Source organism: Thermobia domestica, chromosome 3 (genome assembly GCF_964235325.1).
Source record: "Thermobia domestica chromosome 3, izTheDome1.hap1.1, whole genome shotgun sequence".
NCBI classification, from domain to species: Eukaryota; Metazoa; Arthropoda; class Insecta; order Zygentoma; family Lepismatidae; genus Thermobia; species Thermobia domestica.
Genome location: NC_137456.1, coordinates 343,843,322 through 343,866,010, shown reverse-complemented (window position 1 = coordinate 343,866,010; position 22,689 = coordinate 343,843,322). Strand labels below are relative to the sequence as shown.

Sequence of the window (22,689 nt, the reverse complement as noted above, 5' to 3'; positions counted from 1 at the left end):
TCAATCATCATCAACCTAAGAATAAATCTGCAATATAAAATAAAACAAAAAAAGCAATAAGTCAAATAAAAATTAAATATTTAAAAAATACAGAACAGCTTACCTTCGAAATATCTTAGTCGAATGATGATCTTCTGGGAATTTGTGATGAATATAACTCGCAAAATGTTTTTTAAAAATTACACATACGCACACACACACACAAAAGCACATCCACTTATAATATAAACATATATGTACATACACTACATATGGAACACTATAGTTTTACAGGTTCATGTTCAAAAACACGAGTGCATCCAAATTTTTCGCTAAAAGCCTATTTCTTCTTTCATTCAAAATGAACCCAGCCTTCGAAAATACCCTCTCGGATGGTACCGAAGTTGCTGGGATACATAAGTATTTGTACGCAATCTTCGTTAATTCTGGGAGAGTTGTTCCTTGTTTCCCCCAGAAAGCCAACGGATTGCTTTTCACTTCAATCCAAGTACTGCCTCAGAATTAAATTAGCAGAGCTTGCAGACATGGATGTGGTCTTCATTCTTGAAATATTCTTAGATAGATGATCCCACAGATTGTATGGGTCCTCTCCTGCCGATTGTCTAGGTTCGTCATCTGTTACAGCTGTGACCTCCTCACCTGTACGACACAGTCTGACCAACTGTTCGTTTACTAGCCTATATGCCGCTTTTGAATTTTCTTCCATCCCAAAAGCAGCTTTTTTAAACCGTGGGTCCAAATACGTACTAACAGACGCACACACGTTTCTTTCAATGGATCCTAACCTGGTTGATACACCCTTAAGCAAAGAGTCCCGAAGCGCTTGACCCACACTTGTCGTAGGAGATGCATTTTTTAACGCTTGTTGTATCCCACGTACAAGAGGGATCACCATTGATAGTGTCGGATATGAATCACCCGACAGTTCGCGCCCGTCATCTGCTCGAAAGGTTTCAGAAGTGGAATACAATCTTCAATTATACTCCACTCTGAAGCATCAGGCGCTTCGGGTGCTTGGGGTAATGACACAAGGGCTGCTGACAACGATTCCTTTTTTTTTTTATTATTATTATTTTAAGGCTAGCCTGAGGCTAGCATCCTTTTAGAGGGCTACACCCTCTTTTAGGTATGGGATGGGATAGGATAGTTTTGGTTCATAGGAACACTGGTTGGGCTAAGTGATATTTTGTATGGAACCTTTATTATTCTTATTTATCTGAAACCAGGATATTATGATCTTTGCGACCATAATCATAACTGTGGGAAAGGTATTCTACGTTTATTAGCCAGAACTTGCAATGTAGATTAATTGATGTCACATATAGAAATATATAATAACAACGACTATCACAAAATACATACAATATCAATAACTATTAAGGTAATCGCAAAATATAATGTTACAGTAAATGATGATTATTGGATATGAACACAAACAAAAAAGTAATATGTAAAATATTAAGCAGAAAATAATGAGGGCGAAGAATGGGATGAAGTGCGATACACGGGACAACACAGGGTTTTGTTAGGAAGACGAATGAGTGTTATCTTCTGCCTAGGGGCATCTCTAGGCTGATGAGGACGATGGGAGCCCTGTTAGTCACAAGAGGTATTACTGTGCAGTAAATGAAGGGAAAATGTGAGGTAGATGGGCATGAAGTTGATACTCTTGTAACAGGACTCGGTCTGGATGATCGGGAGGCAGAGTGTAGCAGTAAAGTGTGAAAAGGAGACAAAGCGGAGAGTAAACGTACCGAGGACGGACAGGATGAAGTTCATGAAAATGCATACTTGCCATGAGTAATGGATGCTGAGAGCTGTAACGAGCTGAGATGAAGTTCTGTCGGAGAGACTCAAGATGATATGTGATGCTGGGAAATTTACGATTCCTTGACATTCACCAGTCTTTCTAACATAATTAAGGTGGAATTCCACTGGGTTGGTACATCTTGTTTGAGCTTGAGAGCAGCGTGTCCGAACTGTTCTTGGATGCTGCGAAGTTTCTCGGCAGCTATGTAACTTTGCTTAAAATGCGTTACCATAGCTCTGCACTTTTTAACAACACCTTCTAACAACGTATTTACACTGTCCTTTACAACAAGGTTCAATGTATGCGCGGTACACGGTATGTGGGGCGACTTCAAATGATCTGTAACTGCATTGACCATATTTGAGCCATTATCTGTGACAACAGCCACAACCTTATTTCGGATGCCCCACTGCGTCAGTATTTCTATTATCACGGACGCGATGTGTTGTCCAGTGTGACTCTTCCGCAGTTCTTGAGTTGCCAACACAAGTGATTTCAGTTTATCTTCGTGAATACAGTGCGCGGTCACTGTAAGAAAGGATGTTGTATTTTCTGATGTCCAAGCATCAGTAGTTATGGCAACATTCTCACTAGATTTCAACACATTTAGCACATCACCTTTAACTTCGTCGTACACTTCCGGAAGTAGTACTGTTGTTAGCACTTTTCTACTGGGTGGGGTGTACCTGGGTTCTAGTTTTTTTGAGTAAGCAAGAAACCCTTTTCTTTCAACTAGGGACAACGGTTCGAAATCAGTTGCAATCATTTTAACTATTGTTTTGTTGTAATAATGCACCTGGTGTTCACTCAACTCATTACCCCGTGTAGACCCTGCCAGAATTAACTGTCGTGCTCTCTTCGCTGAAGGAACTGTTGGAATCGGTGTAGACGCAGCCGACGTCGAAGGTAAAGATACGTCTTTTGAAATTTCGGCTCCTGTATCAAAAGACTCCACTTCGTCCAACAACTGCATCGCGGAATCAATTGTCGGATGCTTTCTTTTCAAATGTTTATTCATGTTCGTGATATTCCCGAAGAACTTAAGTTCTTGTTTGCACAACTGACACATGACATAAATTCCGTTTTTTGTTTTACGGAAATATTCTCATACTTTCGATTTATTTTGTCTATTCATCTTCTCTTTGACAAAGCGCTGTTAATCCGAAAACGTTCAAACAAAGCACGAAATGCACTCAAAAATGGGTTCAAACAAAACACAAAATTGAAAAAAAAAGCACTAAATAGAAGAGCACGAAAACACAACTGTTATCCACGAAAACAAGGCACAAACTATGTACCTTCTTTCTAGTAACCTGGCTGTATACATTATGACCATTAGAAGATTTCGAAATATTGTAGCCAAATGTTTTCTGAGAGGGTGCGGGTAACAACGCATCTGGGTAACAGAAAAGATCCTGGACAGAAACAACGAAAGCAAAGTGAAAAAAAAGTGGCCTATCCATTATTAGAACTTTATAATCTGTTTCACCTGTTAACAGAACTTTTCTTCAAATTCCTTTCGCAATTCTTAAATGTGCTTTCTTTCTGACTTGAAACATTAAGATTTGAAAAAATTAGCACGGTAGCTTACATCTGATGTGATGCCTTGCTGATTCGGTCCCAGGCAAGTGCGCAAGCAGAAATTTTTGTTCAAGGTTTGGGGGAGAATCCAATAATACAAGACACTATGTTTATGTAGTAGCGAACATGTATTATTCTGCAGCCGGGAAAAAATATAAGTAATTTTCAAGTACTGCCACCTATATTCTTACGAAAAATGATAAAATTAGATTCTTTTTATCAGAAAAGAAATAGTACAGATGATGAGTAAGGTCAAATCTTTCGTCTATATTAAGTAATTTGATTGAATTCAGATATATCGAATTACGTGTTTGGATAATAATAACTGATGTCCATCATAGTAAAGAGCAAATTAGATCCTACAAGCTGTTTTTGTTACCCCTATGAAATGTCTAATTTTTCTACTTCTTACACGCTTGGAAAAAGTGCAGATTAAAGTAACTAGTCGCTCTCGTCTTATTATATATAGAAAAAAATATCGAGCAGGCATAGATAAAGGAACGGTTAATGTTTTTCATTATATATCGGAAGATTATGGGTTCGAATCTCGTAGTCAACTGCACTCACTATCTTTTTTTCGGAGTTTTCTTCAATTGCACCAGACTAAAATTGACATGGCACCTAATATAGACTATAGGATTTGGCTGACTTCCTTCCAACGTCCAAGTTATTAAATGGCTCCTACAGTATTTGCATCCCGAACTACATTAATAAGTAGAAATAAAGTAGAAATATGATAGAGATAAGTATATAATTAAAGAAAGTACTCTCAGCACACTATTTTTCGCTAAGAAAGATGCAAATTTTCGATTAATTCACACAAATCATTAATTGCTACAATTTTCTACTGCTGTATGCTTTTGCTTTTTACGCTAATGTAATAATGCTGATTTGAATACGAAAAATAAGCATTCATATGTCTCTCAATGAAATAATTAAAAAGCATTATCACATAATGTCTGTACTTTCAGTGTATAAAGTACGGGTATTGTGCTGCAGGGAAAGGGATCAAGGATTGTCTTTCCAAAACTTTTAATTTTCAGGTGTATTTTATGCATCCTTATGAAATTCAGAGGAATTTATGTGAATAGTGTCACCCGCGAGACGAGAACTGCATTATCAAATTGGAGACGAGACGAGAAACATGACAATTGTCACTCGTTTTCAAGATAAGATAAGGAATTTCCAGTCTCGTGGGCAACACTAGTTTATCCAAGTTTTACGTCCCAAACACTGTTCTAATGTTGAGTGATACAAAAAAAAACTATAATTGATAAAGTGATTGTACAAACACAAAGAATAGCATTTATCAACGCTTAAAGATACGCAAGTCATTACATAATATACTTCAACAATAAAAATGTTTTCAATGTTATCATACCCTTTACAGATTTCTCGTGATGTAGAGCATTCTGATAATTCCTAGATTAAATTAAGACGAAAGTCATGACATAAATTTTATACATAAATTTAAAAATTAGACGAGGCGATGAAAGCTTCCCGAGCATAGAGACGAAAGGAGAATTTTTCGATAACCGAAACGAGATGAGAATTCTAAAAATATTTACGAAACTAGACGAGAAAATCTTATCTCTCGCCTCACCTTGCCTCTTCTTAACACTTTACCTAGGTATATGAAATACAGAGGAGGAAGAATGCAAACTATAGCCCGCAGTAACAGTATTTGTTAGTTAAATAATGTACAGACTGGCCCAAAAGTAGGTATAGACCCAGTCCTGTACTGATCGGTCATAACATTTTAGATCATTTACGTATTGTTATCCATACAGGTATTCACTTAGTTTCTTCCTTATCTATTCTTAATTTATTTTCACTTATACCTTAAGCTCGGAACAAACCGAGCAAATAAATTCATTATCTTCATAAATTAAAATGTCATACTTGATCGATACTGTTCTGTATACCTACTTCTGGTTCACTCTGTATAGATTATGCGTGCCTTTAGATGCTATAACAAGTCGCTTCAATTACCACTGACTTATTTCTAAATAAACGTTTAAAAAATCGTTCTCTATATATTAAAACCGAGAAAAAAAATATTTATAACTTTGCAACACTCAAATAACAAAGCAAGTATTTTTTTTTCTATTAGCAAAATCCTCACAATAGTGTAACATATGTATGCAATTAGTTCTACATTAATTCGGTACCAACAAGTTTTAAGATGAAGGGAGAGTCTGACTACTTGTGAATCCTTTTGGTAATAGGGAAGAAAATGAGTAAAAGAAATTCAATCGAAAGGCTGTCAAAAGAATTGCATACCTGAATGTATTCTGATGATGTGGGTAGAATACAGTATATTTAAAAAAAAAAAAAAACACAATTTCCAGCCTTGTACAGTAGTATCATTGGTCACGCCTCATTTCCTAGAAAGAAATCTTATATCGTCCGAAATTGGTTCATCTAATTTCTGAGAAAACCCATCCAGTCCTCTTAGTGAGCTTTACAATATTCTCGCTAAAGAAATATTCTAATACTCGCGTGATAGCTAAATTTCTTCTTCCCATCCGAAAAAGCCACATTCGTCAGATTTCTCGAACATCTCTGTGACCAATTACCCAATCACCTAGCCGAAATGCCCCCTAAATAACAAAAGATATTAGCTTAGAAATATTTTACATAGGGTAACAAGATAAGTGCAGTGTCCCAGGAGATAAGTACAGTGTCATAACACTAAGTGAAAATGCTATGCCTGTAACTCGCATAAATTTGTATCCTACGTTAAGCAATACTTTCTATATGAGCTTGTGTTGTGGAAAACCGCATGAAAATGAAATCAATCGATCAATCAATCAATATCGGGAAGAATGAAGTAATTACATATACACGAAGAAAATAGAATCGAATTAAATTACATCAGCTCAGTTTACCTGAAACGTATTGTAATGTAGATGATTTAATTATAACTAATCATTCTTACCTTTAACCAACTCAGAATAAACTATGATTCATAAATGAACTCCATTCGTAATCGATTGTGATCTTCCTTTTTCTTTTAGTTTAATATCCCACGAACATGCACCGAGGCTAAGAGATACGGTAATAATGAAGTGGATAATAATAGTGGAATGGCAAAAATAAGGGGAAACAAGAGAACCCCGATAAAACCCACACACAATGTTTATCCAATGTTTATGTGGAACAAAACATACTTCTCCTTTTAGCACAGAAGTGCAATTTTGCCCGCATCTGTACTGCTTCGTTGTTCCCTACATCTTTCTTTATAACTACAGCTAGCTGTATAGCATTCGGATGGCATTTCGAAACCCTACAGTGCCTACCACAAATGCTGCAGGCGTAATTCAACTCGGGACCCACTACGTATCTCATAATTCCCATGGTTCGTTTTTATTATTATTGTGAGTGTATTTTAACTAGTGAATTGAGTAATGAGTTCAGAGGCAGTTCTAGAAGGTAGAAACTGTCCGGGGGGGGGGGAACAGACCTTAAATTATGATAGGTAGGCCTATATCATGAGTTTACTATACACTTTCAAAAACACATATAATAGTTTAAATTATTTTTGTCACTCAAAAACTAGGGGACTTAGCCCCCCGACCCCGGGCTACAACCGCCACTGAATGAGTCGAAAAACAAGATACAACACTGAGTCGTTATACTGACTAGCGACGTATGCAGGAATTTATTTTGAGGGGGTCCAAAGCTTTTCCGGGTGTGTTCAAATTCAATATGAGAATAAATTATACTAAAATTCGTAAAATTACCCCTAAAATTATATTACATTTGCAGACAGATCGAGATTTCGGGGTGGGGGCTCGAACTCCAAGAACCCACCCTGCGTACGTCCCAGGTACTGACCACGTATCATTCTGTTGAACGTTATTATCTGGCGCGATAAAGCCATTCATAGAATGAAAGCTACAATAATTATAGCAAATGTATATGTTAAAATATGCGTATGGAACACTTGCAATTTAGAAATTGTAATTATCTTGTATATTGGTGCCATTGATCGTGTTAATGTTGTCCCTTTATTCAAGTCTTGACTGACCAGTAACGAACAAAGTAGGGCTAGACTGATAAAGCATCTGCTTTCCTGTACTTCCATTCTGAGCACAGCGGGTCTCGATTCTGCTTGTGCTCACTTTTCACAAACCGAGTCCAGGACATATGAATCCAGAATCGATTCTGTTTGTGCTCGGAATTGTTTTCTCATAAATGAGTTCTGAGCTCCGTACTCGATTCTCTACGCTTGCTCTGATTGGCTGGAATCGATTCCGAATTCATTTGAACACCATGCACCGTAGAGTGAACAGCCTGCACCAGAACTCCACCCACTCGCTTGGCGACACTTGGCGAGTGGTAAAGAGTGAGAGTGAACTTCAGTTGTTAGCCTCGTGTTACAAAGCCTGGGATTCAGTGCACAGAAACAACGGGAATGCAAATAGATGTGAAAGGAGGATAAACAATGAAATATATAGCTATGTATAAAAAAGAGGGTGGGCAATAGAAAAAGATTCTTCTAATTCGTGTTGCTAATCGTTAAAAAGACAGAGACATGTATACTTTATTAACTAAAATTCTACCAAATCCTATATATATATATATATATATATACAGGGATGTAATGGAGGGTATACGCGGGTATACGGCGTATACCCACCTCTAATTTTTGAGAACTATCGTATAGCCACCTAAAATTTAGAAAGTACGCGGGTATACGCTACATTCGATGCATAGTATACTCACTTCATTGAAACGAACAACTGCTTTTCATCTAAACAAAAAGAAAATCTCACTGGTCGTCAGGCTGTTGCCGGCAGTGATGACTAAATTCTTTTAAACTGTTTATGTTTTCGGAGTGTGTGAATCAAGCTTTCCGAGAATCCCTTCTATAATGGAAAAAACACTCTGAACCTGAAGTGGTTTACTTCAAATGTCACATGTGCTGCCCCTCCTTCCGAAAGCTGACCTCTGGTGCTATAATAAAATAAAGCCAAACTGTTTCCAAATGTTTTTCTTAGAAACTCTTTTGTTTCTAAAGATCACTGGGAGATAGAGTTGCGAAGAGGGAGAGTGAGGGGTAGGACATAAATTTATATGGTGACATTGAAGTTGTTCCGTTTTGACCAGTGCCCTCTGGAGTCACTCACTCTCTTCTCGCTCCCTATCTCCCGGGGAGAATGGAGCGGACGGTAGTTTTCACATGTCAATGACCACAGTTTTCACGCCCTCTTTGATCCAAATTCGAAGTCTGCCGATTGGCTACAATACGGGGTAGAAGCAGTTGTTTTATAATTGCGGAAGGAGGTTCCAAGAAAATATGGTCTTTAGGGTCAAGAGCTAAAAAGAAATATTTACGCCAAGAAATCGTTGACCTCCACAAAAATGGTCTAGTTTCAAGCTTTCACTATCGTTCCCAACTGCTCATTTGTAGCCGCAATTGACCAAAAAAAAAAAAAAGCTAGTATTACTAGTAGTTTTTCAACAACCTATCGGGCAAATAGAGGGAGGTGGTAAAAATAAACATTTTTCTGTTTCGTTTTCGTTCAGATAAAATAAAAAATATTTGAAGAAAATTTGTTAACAGGAGGGGGTAGAAAACAAAAGTCAGGAATGATTTGTAGCGTATAAGCATGTCACAGCAATATTTGGTCACTTCGATACAGCCTAATGCTTAGTAGTGTTTAAACTTTCTTTGTGGGTTGACGAATTAAGAGGTGTGTTGCAATTTGCAAGATGTCCAAGAAGCTGTTAGAAAATTGGTTAAAAAGAAGAGACAATAGCTGTGAAAGTTCCGTTGATGAAAATGTAAAAGCAAAGACATCGAGAAACAGCGAAGAAAAATCCAAAGAACATGTTAATTTGCCAGATACTACTTCACAGAAAGAAGTAAGTATATTTATTTACTTATTTATTTATTTATTTCACATTATAAGATTGTTATGGCATCTCGGCTTGATGACGAAGATGTCAGAGGGATAAGGTTCCTTGTTAAAGGCATTGGAAAGGAGACAATTTGAGGCCTATAAGTTAAATACTATTCTGATATTTGCCTGGTGCGAGTGAAGAAAAACTTCTCTTAGGATAGCTGATCTGCAAAGGCTTTTTCACACGCTCTTGACTGATTTATTATTATTATTGCAATTTACGTCTATGTAAACGACCCCAGGTTTAAATTTCGCTCAAAACAGCTGTAGAGTAATTCTATTTAAAAAAAAAAAAAAAAAAAATCAGACAACCATCCTCACTGGTCTTTCCAAGACTTTTCTTTGACAGACTAAGTGAATGCTGGAATAGTACATCAGCTTATAAGTCCAGGCAGTGTCCTTTTGAAATCATTTTATCTGACAGAAAGCTCAAGGTTTAATAATTTAATAAGCAGTGATGCAATACAGAGAAAATATCTGATTACGGAAATTGTAATCTACCTAGAAGAGCTAGACTTGCGGGTTTTCTTATTTACCTCCTCGGTTTTAACAATAATAATAATAATAATAATAATAATAATAATAATAATAATAATAATAATAATAATAATAAAAGTTAAAAATTCAAATTTGAATTTAAAAAGTGGAAAAACTCCCATTCTTTAGTTTAATACTTTTATTTCTTTAAGGAAATACTTTTAGGAGGATCATTTTTTTGCCTTTGTTTAGTTTTCCTTGTTTTTTTTTTCAGGGTGCATATTTTATTTTTATTTATTTTATTTTATTTAACAATCACTAAATACAACTCAGAGTCCATTTTATACTGAATATCTAACAAACAATAACAATGGAAAGGATTTGGGAAGGTATCGGACAGACCTGTTTAGAAGGTACCATCCCAAGATTTGCCTGGTAGGACTGAGGGAAACCCGGTAAACCCGTCAGGATGATCGGCAGCGGGAATCGAACCCAAATCCAAATCCTAGACTCGGTAAAATTATCGATAGTGATTTTTTTCTTTTCGAATCGCTCCTGGCGCGAAACCTAAGTCTCAAATCGAAAGAAATTATTGGACTAAAGTTTTAGATGGGTATACCGATACTACCCGACTCTAACTTCCGCGTTGGCATCAAGGCTTAATTCAGTCATAAATTGGCCTGGAAAATTTTCTCCAAGGTGCCTATTTGTTGTTTGGTCGAAGCGGCTATTTTGAATCGCTTCTGATTAAAAAAAAAAAATAAATAATTTAAAAAAACTTAACGGACTAAAGTTGCAGACACGAAAAATATTTGATCATCGTGCCACCGCAGGTCATATGCTTAATTCGGTCTAAATTTGTGTTGAAATTGGCGTCTAGAACAAAAGAAATCTTCGTGTCTGGAGGTCGCGATAAAGTACTAGATTTGAACTTACGACATCCAGTGTGAGCCAGTGAGCGAGTGTGAATTGCCTATAAGCAAGAATATTTCATAACTTTCCGAAGATATAACTATCTGATAACTATAAGGACCAATTTTTCATCAGCATTCAATGAAGAAACACTTATTAGTAGGACAACAATAATGCTTAAAAATCATAACAGAATATTACACTCATGGTTGGTACCTAATCTCTGTCTGATATGAAAATTCTTGATGCTGACTAGTGGCCGACTGAAATGGATGTGCGTTATGGAGAGAAAGAAGTAAGAAGATTGTGCGCGCGGTCGCGCTGTTGTAAAAAGTACAACAGTGTTGTTGTTTTTGTTCTAAGTCACTAACTGACTGAACTGACTGAATTGTAACTGACCGAATTTATTGCATGTGTCGTTTGTATTTTTATTTATTTTTACTATTTTGAATGTGACAATGGGATCACAATGTGAATATAAGTCAATAACATCTTTACTGTTAAGTGTTGTAAAAAGTACAACGCGCGACTGCCCGTGTTACATAGACAGACGCGACTACCGAAAGGTTAATCTGGACGTTCAGGAAGCTCAGATGGGTATGCGGGATTACATTGACAATTCGTCGTCAATTCCTAATGCATTGAAGCCTCTTCAAAATTGCATTTCCACATTTCCTTGCAGTACAGCAGAGTGCGAAAGGGGTTTCAGTGTAATGAATCTTGTGGCTACTGATCTTAGATCAAACCTGCTAGTGAGCAGCATTTCCAATGCAATGTTTATTAATATCAATGGATCACCTTTAAACAAGTGGAATCCAGAATCATATGTAAAAACTTGGATGTGTAATCACAGGAGTGCTGAGGACAACCAATCCAAAAAAAAAAAAAGAAAAAAGAAAAGGTGCCAGTATCTAAAGAAGACAATGGAAAAGCCTCTCTTTGGAAAATATTGTAGAATCTTCTGAAGCAGAAACAGTGTATATATTATTAGTGTGCGTGATTGTATATTAGTGACTGATTATATATTAGTGCTTATATTGAAAAAAATCTGCTGGATGAACATAAGTGCATTCGTAAAAATACAGAAAGAGAAATACAGGAAGTAATAATTAGTGTATATGCATATACAATAGAATATAAATTGTGTGTGTTTGTGTACTGAAGAGCGTATCAGATTCACAGAAAAGAGCGCTGTTAGTATTAGTGCCAAAATATTAATGATGTTAGCGGCCTAAAACTTTCTTGTACCCTATACCTTGATGTACGTACAGTGGTAAGTACAATAGTTCTTTCTTGTTTCTTTGATCTTTTATTTTTAAAGATGTTTTGTTGTTTTGCTCACAGTGACTTTACTCAGTTTTGATAAAGCGTTGGCTTCTTATTCGAGAGGTTAAGAATTCGATTCCGGCCGCCAACCATCCTGATAGAGATTCCTTAGTCCTTACAGGCAAATGCAGGGATGGTCCCTTGTATACTGGCCCTAGCCGATGACTTTCCAAGCCCTTACCTTTGTATTTCTTATTCAGTGAAAAATGGCTAAGAGCCGTATCTGAAGTTAGTAATCAATAAACATATGAATCTTCATCACCAGATCAGAGCTTCAAAGCCGTAATTTCTCGTACCAAAGACGAGAAGTAGTAGTAAGATAATGTGATGTATTTCCAAATGAATATTGAATGACATCACACACACACATGCATACAAATATACCTACATACGTATACAGGGTGTTTCATAATTCCTATTACAGCGCATGGAGGTTGAAAGTAGATACGAAAACATGCGAACAAGTTTATTACACCGAAGTTAAACCTGCGTCCTTTCCGAGTTATGAGCGCGAGAAAATGCAGAAAATTGAACTTGAATCTTAATAGCACAAAGACTAATACAGTTAGAGGATGCAGCGTAGTGAATTTAAGAGGAAACCACACCTGTATTACCAGGAAATACTAAGTTGAAGAGTATGGGGAAAATAGATACAGAATTTCTCAAATTAAGTGCAGATCTCATAGATAATGGGGCAAGGTTTAGTAAAAGCTTGTGTAATCTTGAAGTGGCATTTTTCGAAAATACAACACAGTTTCCTCTTAAATTCACCATACCGCTTCTTCTAACGGCATTAGTCCTTGCACTATTAATGCTCAAAGTTCAATTTTCTGCACTTTCTTGCGCTCATAATTCGGAAAGGACGCCTGTAAAAAAAACTGTTTTTCATTGTTTTCATGTCTAGTTCCAACCCGCAAATGCTGTAACAGGAATTATGAAACATCCTATATATATATAATATATATGTGTGTGTGTGTGGCAGGGGATGGAGCGTATACCCACCTAAAAAATTAGCATTACATCACTGTATATATATATATATATATATATATATATATATATATATATATATATATATATATATATATATATATATATATATATATTACAATGCCAACTACTTAAAATTGTTATTACTTAACGTAGAATACAAATTGTTTGCCACTTAATTACTGTTCGGTCGCAAGAGCGCGCTGGGAAGGGGGGGGGGTAGATATGAAGAAAACCGATTCCGATCCGAGTCCAGAATCGATTCTCTCCCTGCAGAATCGAATACGTACTCGATTCTGCCCATCTCTAATTAAAAGGGAAAAAGTTGGCAGAATTTCCCATTTGACAACACTGATTATGGTACTTGTTAGCAACGCTTAACATAATAGTAACAAGGAGCATTAGGAATCACGGAAGTGACTACAACTAACACCCCTTTCCAAAAAAAAATATTAGATGATAACACATGGGATTCTTCCGCGCGCTTCAGTTCCTGTTATCTACTTTAAGACAAATCAAGAAACTACGGAAATTAAGATTACATAAAATTTTGTAATAAGCTTTTCCTATTTTATATCATATATAGCTATCTAATAAATTTCAATAAAGAGAGGCATTAAATTATACACATGAGTGATAATATTCTTGTTATCTGTCTGAACTGAATTACATGAAAGGAAAAAGCAACACTGCTACCATCTAGTGGGCCATAATAAACTATCGAAAAAGCAAGTACGCAGACATTTTAAGTTTCTGCTATCACCGGTCAGGATCTTGGAAATGTTTCCCCTATGGAAAAGAAGAATCTACCAAAAACTGCCTCTTCCCTTACACTGACTTCGATAGTTTTTTTTTTTTTTTTTTTTTTTTTTTTTTAGTTAAGGGTATACACGTAAGTAGACAGTGATAATGGCGTAGACAGGGGGTTGAGCCAGTTCAAGCCATACAATCAGGGTGCGAAATCATTTGAAAATGGTGGGGGGAAGAAGTTCAGCGATCCACACTAATGCTTCGTGGAGCCACCAAAAAATTAAAATATTAATGGTTTATTATTATTATTATTATTATTATTATTATTATTATTATTATTATTATTATTATTATTATTATTATTATTATTATTATTATTATTATTATTATTATTATTATTATTATTATTAATAATAATAATAATAAATATAATAATAATAATAATAATAATAATAAATGTTTAACCTAGTCCTCATTGTTATTTAAAAATACTTTAATGTTATTTATTCATTTAGCCAAAATTGGTACACTTATCTACTGCATTTCGGTGCGTATGATCCAGGGTTAGACTCCCATGGGAGCACATTCCTCTTGTGTTTACCATCATATTGAAGACTGCATTCACCAAAATAGCAGTATGAGATCTAGAAGTAAGAAATAATAGCTCCTGAGAATCGTTGTGCTAACCAAGCATTAGATCTACTAAGTTGAAATGCTCCACCTGGCCAGCCATAGATCCTCATGAGCTGTAGAGTCCGAGTATAGTCAGAGTTTTTATTATTATTTATGAAATTACCGTTTCTTCACTAAGTATGTAGTGTTTCAGTTTGGTCGTTCAGATATCCGGTCACCTTTGTAAGTCTAAATGATACTATGTATCTATATTGTATTATTAGCAAGAATACATTATTATAAATAACAGATATGATTTCTATACAAATACTTGATAGACAACAAAAAGCCGTGTTGCCTCAATGGTAGAGCGCTCACCTCAGATGCGTGGGATCATTGGCTGGATCCTAGCTCGCGCCAAATTCTGCTTGTGGTATACAAACAATTGTGTGGGGGTTTTCTCGGGGTCCTCCCACTTCCTTCCACTATTTTAATCCACCATTATAATTCATCTCATCATGACAGTCTTCCTTAGCCGAAGATGGTGCGCACGTGCTAGCCACTAGACCACCGAAGAGAGCCACAATAATACGAGTATTGAATGATTGTGTTACTGTATTTATAAACCTAAAATATAGTTTGCAATAACGTTTCTTATCTTAGAGAAAAATTTTAAGATTAAACTTCACTTTCTTTCCGTGTGTAACGAGAGCTGGGCATTATGATGGCGAGAAGAAACCCACGTACGAGCAGCAGTAACAGCATCTCATAATTTTAAAGGAAGTCCACTGAGTTTAATTATCAATAAAGATTGCAAGGTACTCGCCAACATAGGTTTCTTTAAGAACTTTTAATATGAACAACATTGAATCCACATTCACAGGCAGCAGTTGATATGGCACAGAACGAAGTTTCCGCGGTAAGGCTTTAAGAACTTGAAAATCATTTACCAACTTAGAACTTGACTTGTACTCTCTCCATTCTGCACTGTAGAACCCCCGCTTGATCTAGTGGCTACCACGCCTGACTTCGGTTAGTGTGGTCCCTGGTTCGATTCCCGGTGGGGTACAGTTGAACGACCAAAGTGGTTCGGATTCCATTATAATCAGTAGGTCTACGTCTCCTTTAGCCTAGCAGGCATAACCGTGGGACGTTAAACTAAATCAAATCAAATCATTCTGACACTGCAGTATCAAGATTCAAACCAAACAATTGAGCTGCTTTATATACGTCTACGTTACCGTATAAACCACTCATGCTATTACGATCTTTATTTTCAAACACTGAAAAGCACTTTAGCACATCATTAGAAGGAAACCTTCTTTCCACTTCGTCTACTAAATACTGGATTACCTGCCCCCTTATTTGATAAAACTCACTATCATCACTCCCTGTATCAGATGCTTGTTTGCAGTGCACTAAATACTTATCTTTGCAAAGACTTTGATAGACATCATCTTTCATACGCATTTCTCTCAGAGCATGGATTGTAGGTTCAATTTTTTCTCTATTTCATTGTACGAAACTGTTTCCTTTTGCATCATTTCACTAATATTAGACAGAATGGACGCAATACCAGAAGAAAAACGAACAATAGAATGCTTTTTTTCCCCGATTTTTTTTTTTTTTAATACCACTCAGTTTAAAACTGTCTGTTGAAATGGTCATTATTTTCATACTCCAAAAGTAGGAATTGCATCATACAAGAAAAATATGTAAAGGCTGCCAATAATGCATCCTTCTCATTTGAAAGAAATCCAACATATGTGAAACAATCGTTTGATTTTCAGCAGTTCTGCGGCATCTGTGACTATCGCGATACTTTTAAGTTTTGCAGCTGTAGATGACTTATTGAACACCTTGTGAAGTTCGCCTAACAAACATTCAAGAGTTGTGAACAGCATTCACAACACCAAAAACTCTTTCAGAAACTAGGTCCATTCGATGTGCCTTGCAGTGTACGCTAATTAGGCACGGGTTGACATTTCTTCTAATTTGAGCAGCAACACCTTCGTTTCTCCCAGTAAACACTGCATCCCCGTCCGAACTAAATCCAACAAGTTTTTCTTTAAGATTAAAAATATCTATGCCATCTTCGGAAAATGCTTGAATAATTTTCTCTTCAAGGGATTTTGCAAAGGCATTTTTTACAGGCACTAATTTACAAAAACAACAACAAGGTTTATTTTCTTCGTCCACATATGTTCATATAACAGCAAGTGCTTATCCGCAAACCTGTTTGTAGATTCGTCCACTGGAATTGAAAAACAATCTGTTTGTTTGAGAAATTTTACCAATTTTGCAGGTAACTGGTACGCTAGAGAATAAAGGTCTTCATCTCGTCAACAACCGAACAACCGAAACAGTTAAACACCTGATCCTTTTACAAATAAACTACGTTTTTTTTAAACAGCATGCATTTAAAATCATTGTTTGTCTGAAAATTTTCATTATAGACCTACTCATATTTTCCTATTGAGGTGTCCCCCCTTACAGATTTTGGTGAGGGGGAAACGCAAGTGTAAAATTTTTGGTGGGGGGAAATCCCTCCCCCCCGGGGATTTCGCACCCTCCATACAATAATAATACAGTAACAAAAAAAAGTAATACAGTAATAATATATATAAGATTGTGCGTATTTTGAGGTTTGTTACAATTGAGGAGTCTACTAAAGGAATGTTTCTGCGCCCTATTTACACATATTGCATATTCTTGTGGTTCTGTGTGTAAAGGCCCAGTGGTGCCAGTTTCATATCAATACCTCAACAACGAAACTGATACATCTGTTTGAAGCTGAATATATCATATGATTTATGTTACCTCAGTGGTCAAAATAGAAATTTTCTTCTATCTAAGTTTACTGTACTCTTCCATTTGCAAGAGTTATTAAAAAGGGTGTGGTTCAACTTTTTCCAGCCAGAGGGCATCATAAGTTCATATCAGAGCGACTGACACTTTGGTCTGATCGGAAGGAAAATTTTAAAAAAGGAGGTGATTGGTAATTCAAAGCCTTATCTAACTGCAATGGTGTCGTGCAGAGCAGAATTCGGCACCCCTATACTCATCTAAGCAGTTACTGTATATATATATATATATATATATATATATATATATATATATATATATATATATATATATATGTGTGTGTGTGTGTGTGTGTGTGTGTGTGTGTGTGTGTGTGTGTGTGTGTGTAATAGTAGCTACTTTTGTTGTTATGCTACAATTAACTTTTATCAAGCTGCTTCAACAGATCGTTGCAATAACGAAGAGCGATCATTATGTGGGTGAATATTTGATTAGGGGTAAAATCGTGTCCCATTAAGCTTTCATTGTATTTTGAACAAATACATGTTATATTTGTCTTCCTGATATTCCTCATGAACTTTTACGACCGTTACAATATGGTTTTTCCATTAGCATCAATTCTCTGTATTTTTTAAAAATTAAGTTTCTACTTAAATGTCATTACCGCAACGTGTCCTCACTAACAAGTTGTCAAAATACATAACTGTTTCTGTCACTTTCCAATATTTTATTTTTTAAAATAATCGACACATTCAAGAGAATATACGTACATTGCTCCTCATTACTCCCATGAATAAAATATTCCACCTTTAATTCTATTTATTTTGTTGTTTGTAAAATCTCAGTCTCCAGCTTAGTATGTCGTTACCTTAGAAAGTTGATAATTGAATTATTTAGCAACTTGGAACTGGCAACATTGAAGAAATAACAATTGAAGAACGATTTGACATCCTAGTTGTGTGTGATGTACGCGACATTTCATGTGTAATGTATATTACTGAAGATTTATTGTGCTTCAAACTTCTATATTTGGGTGAGTATTTTTATTCAATGTCATTACCACAACGTGTGTTTTGTTTTAAGGATTTTTGTAATCATAAACCTTTTTACGAAGTTACATTATGCTGTAATGCATTATATTTGTCCAACTTACCTCATGGCCGTCATTTAACAATAAACAATGAGAATAGTGATTTATTGCGGTCCTGCCATCACCGTAACTGTCATTACCGCAACATACATTTCTGGTTGTGGTTATTGAAGTACATAAACGTCTTTCTACTGTATACCGTAATTATTTATGGTATGCCTTTTCTTAATAAAATATACAAATTAGGCAGATCACATCTTTATATTAGAGGGAAGCAAACTACTACGATTTATGCAATTAAACTGCCAATTACGGCGTTTATGAATTAACTAGGAATATGACAACAAGTCCTAGATTCAGTGACGGTACCAACATTAAATATGCGATGGGGAAGCTACAAAAATTTATTTCGAAAGTAGGGAGCCTAACATCTGTAATATATCAAACAGAAAACATTAAAAATATTGTCTTATTTATTTTATCTGTAGGGCAACTTGTGTCTTAACAACATCTTAGGGGCTTAAGCCCCACCTAACTCCATCCTGTGCTATCACAGTGTAATGCTACATTTGTAACGTTTCATTCATAGTATGTGGTAGATTAAATAATTTTTTTAAAAAACATTAGAATTTTGCTGTTTAATTTTAATTAGTATTCTTATGTAAGGTTATTCACTAATTTCGTAATAATTTCTTAAATGGTATTAATGCTTTCTCACAGACTTGCTGTACTATGCCTCGTCAAGCATTGGCTGTTAAAACGCGAGCTGCTTGTTATAGAGCAAAATTAAAGTAAGATTCAATAAAATGGCAAAAGTACTTGAAGATGGAAAGAGAAAGATACAAAGAAAGGATCAATAAGAAGAAGCTGAAACCTGTAAATGAGAGAAGCCCAAGAGAGGGACAAAGACAACGAAAACAGTAGAGAGAGAACCAAAGAAGGAAAAGAAGCAAAGACAAATGTTTATCAAATATTATCAGAGAAACTCCACCAGCATCTCCTCCGTCATCAGAATGAACGTAAGTTATATAGGTAATAACTTAGCATATGCCAACTGCCGTTTAGCTTTCCTTGCGCTGTTGTCGTTTAGTGATTTTGATCGTTTTCTTTTGGAAGGGCAGAAAGATCAAGACATGGGGACCAACGCCGAGTTTATATGCGCCTTTAGGAAAGGTAACGAATGAAAATGGCATTCTATCTGACGTCAAGGGATTTAAAACCATTAACCTTCTCCTGAGAATAAGTTACAGGGTTGTGAGTATCCGAACAATTATTACTTCACCCTACCCATCACGAAAATAAAGTAGAATACGCCTGATAAGATAATGACCATTAAAAAAAAATATTATATTTGAGTTGTTCAATATATTCATAGACCAATGAAACACGAAAACTCAGAATTTACAATAATTGAAGGCTCGCTGTAGAAAACAAAGTAAGTGTTACCTTGAAATTGTTTCACTTATTTTTTAATACGTTTATGCCTTACTTAGATTTTCATACACAGCCTCACTTTCTTATATGCTAGGTTGTATTTCTAAGAAATAGTATTTTCTATTTTGTGACGCTTGGGCACAATTTACTGCTTTGTCTTTTGTCTCTACTGCTACAACAAATATTGTTTTTGGCACTTACATTTTTATCTACAGCGAGTGTTCAATTATGTAATAGCCACAGGAAGACATGCAATATTCTTATAGTTCACTAATTTTCATTTTTGAAAAAGAAAAACTGATGACAGGAAAGTATATTTTGAGATAAAAGAAGTCAGAAATTAAATTTGTTCTATGTGCATTATTTAGATTATAACTGCAATTTCGTTCCTTTTTTCCAAGGTCAAGTGTTCGCAAGGAAAACGCGGAAGACAACATGTGAGGATAGAAAGATCCACTGCATATAAAGGAATTAAAGAATTGGAGAAAAATAGAAGGCGCAGAAGAGAAAAGCTGGAAGGTACAAGAACGATATGAACGAACAATAATGAAAAAAGAAAAAAGAAAGAAAGTGAAAACTTATCAGAGCTTAGACCTCGGAAAGAAACTAGAACATCATGTCTTCAGGTCACCGTGAGAAGGAACTAACACCGATAATGGAAGAGACGACATTCTTGAGAACAATTGAAACTCAGCACTTAATGGCTCTTTGTGCATAGTCATGTACACACATATCCAAAATTATTGTCGGATATCTATAAATAGTTTGTTGTAGGAATATGATTTGATAACGAATTCCGCCCGGTATTTCTTACAATGTTAGTATAATCGGCAAAGACATGTATGTGGCAAATTTCATGTCAAGAGAGCAGTAAATACAAACAATAAAATGAAAATAAATACTTTGTTGTCCATTTACCAACCTTTTGTTTTACTCAATCTAATTTTCATATTTATAATTCTTTTCCTATGAAATTTACCACAAGTATACATTTCCCGATTATACACATAGTATCAGTATTAAAAGTATCCTGCAAAATCATTATCAAATCAGGTTTATATTCTTACAAGAAGACAGTTATAGATATAAGACAATCATTTGGGACATGAGTATTCATGGACAAATCATATGTAAGTACAGTAAAAAATGATGGAAAATATAATTACTGAAGTTCAGTACATGAAGTCTGTTGGCAAAAATTGATTCTTTTGACCTCCAAAGCCTGATATTTTGTGGTATGAAAGAGATAATATTGTAGATTTCAACATATCTGAACCTCAGCATGCAAGCAGAATAAGAGAACATGTTCAAATTGATCCAATTCTGTGGAAAGACTTTTGTGAGTATTACAATTTGTAGTGTACATCAACTGTTGGATTGTTGTTTATTTATGTTTGTCATCACCACACAGCATTATATCATTACCACAACATTGTGTAATTACCATAAAACTGATGTCATTCCCACAACGGACCAATAATTTGTAGTTAATATGTAAAATAAACAGGTATCAGCTACAGCAAGGTTCTAAATGTAAACAACTAAAGCATATTTTTGGTATTACGCAATAATTATACTAAATTGTTAATTAATTGTTTGATATATAGATATTTTAGTGTTACTTTTGTGTTCGATTACCGTACTTGCACAGTTATCAGTATTAAATTACTATTTTTAGTTTGTTTTTCACTAAAGTTGTTTATATTACTGTTCAATATATTACAATAGATCTAGCAAGTAGGAGAAATAAAAGAAAATTGCAATACATCAATTATGGTAAAGAAAAATGTAAATGTGACGGTGATGACAAAAATTTGTCAGTACTTCTGAAAAATGAATAATTTCTCTGAAATAGGTCGTATTCTAGCGCTGTCCTATACTGACAGGTATCGTAAAACTATGTACTCTTATCTGATGTATCTTTGCTTGAAGAATTTTTTTTAAACATGACGTCATTTTCCCCCTAATCTAATATCAGCCCATGTATTCTTTTACAAATAAAAGCTGTTTTCAAGAGGCTCATTTTGGACTATTTGTTAAACTTCACAAAACTACCTTTGACTGCTACATAGATTCATTTGGTGAACATTTATGGAAAGTTACACTACAACAATTTTTAACGTTTCTTACTATCAGCAAGAAATGTGATTTCAATACATTAGAAACTATGTGCTTTTAAAATGTTCGAAATGGGTGACTACATTAATTTCCAGTAATAATTGTAAATTTTGAAATTTTGTACTGTAGGGTCTGTGTTAAAACACAAATACAATTTTTAATTTCTAATCTTTTATGGTAAAAGATATTTTGTGAAATGTAACGGAAATTAAGAAGAATCCTTCTTTGCGAATTTTTCAAAGTTGATCGATGGAGCTGAAGCATATGTTTAAAATCCAAAGTATAGTTTGGCTACTACATATCTTTGAAATTTCAGTAATTACTTAATTTCTCAATGAATGAAAGTTCTGAATATAGGCCTAAGGTTACTTTTTATTAATTAGCATATCAAAAATATACTGACACACACACCAGGGCCGTAACTTAGGTCTGTTTCTGTGGGGCAAGCATTAAAATTTAGAACCCATAGAAAAAGTTGTTTTGAGCCCTCTGGCAAAATTCGAAAATAGGCCCCTTCTTTCTTTCTTTTACTGTTTGTGGTCTCCCGGAGCCTGTGGGCCCTCACGCACGTCCCTAGCCCATTTCCGTACATAATTAATTAAGGGGACGATATCGACAAATCTCAAAGTCATACGAATGAATATTGTTTCTAGGGCCCCTAGTAGTAGATACTTTTTATTGAAATGTACCCAGGACCCATTTTTGTTTTATTCCCCTTTTGTATGCTGTTCTGTTTGTTTAGACTCTATGTAATGTAGTGAACCTGTTTGATGCTTCATTTTAAATTTCATGTTCGTACCGCATATGGAGTAAGAAAATTATGTTTTAAAGTGGGCCACCCTCGAACGGCGGGGAACTTCCCTGGAGGGGCA

The 22,689-nt window shown here is 35.4% G+C and overlaps 1 protein-coding gene across 1 annotated transcript; it reads right to left on the bottom strand.

Annotated features, from left to right (window-relative positions):
- Nucleotides 1-1,880: 1,880 nt before the first annotated feature.
- On the bottom strand, nt 1,881-2,828 carry LOC145682357 (E3 SUMO-protein ligase ZBED1-like). Its single transcript, XM_081753931.1, has one exon. The coding sequence runs from the start codon at nt 2,826-2,828 to the stop codon at nt 1,881-1,883; it is 948 nt and encodes a 315-aa protein (XP_081610057.1).
- Nucleotides 2,829-22,689: the final 19,861 nt, after the last annotated feature.

Bases quoted from the DNA above. Each gene is read 5' to 3' on its own strand.
- LOC145682357 (XM_081753931.1), bottom strand. From the start codon at position 2,828: ATGAATAAACATTTGAAAAGAAAGCATCCGACAATTGATTCCGCGATG.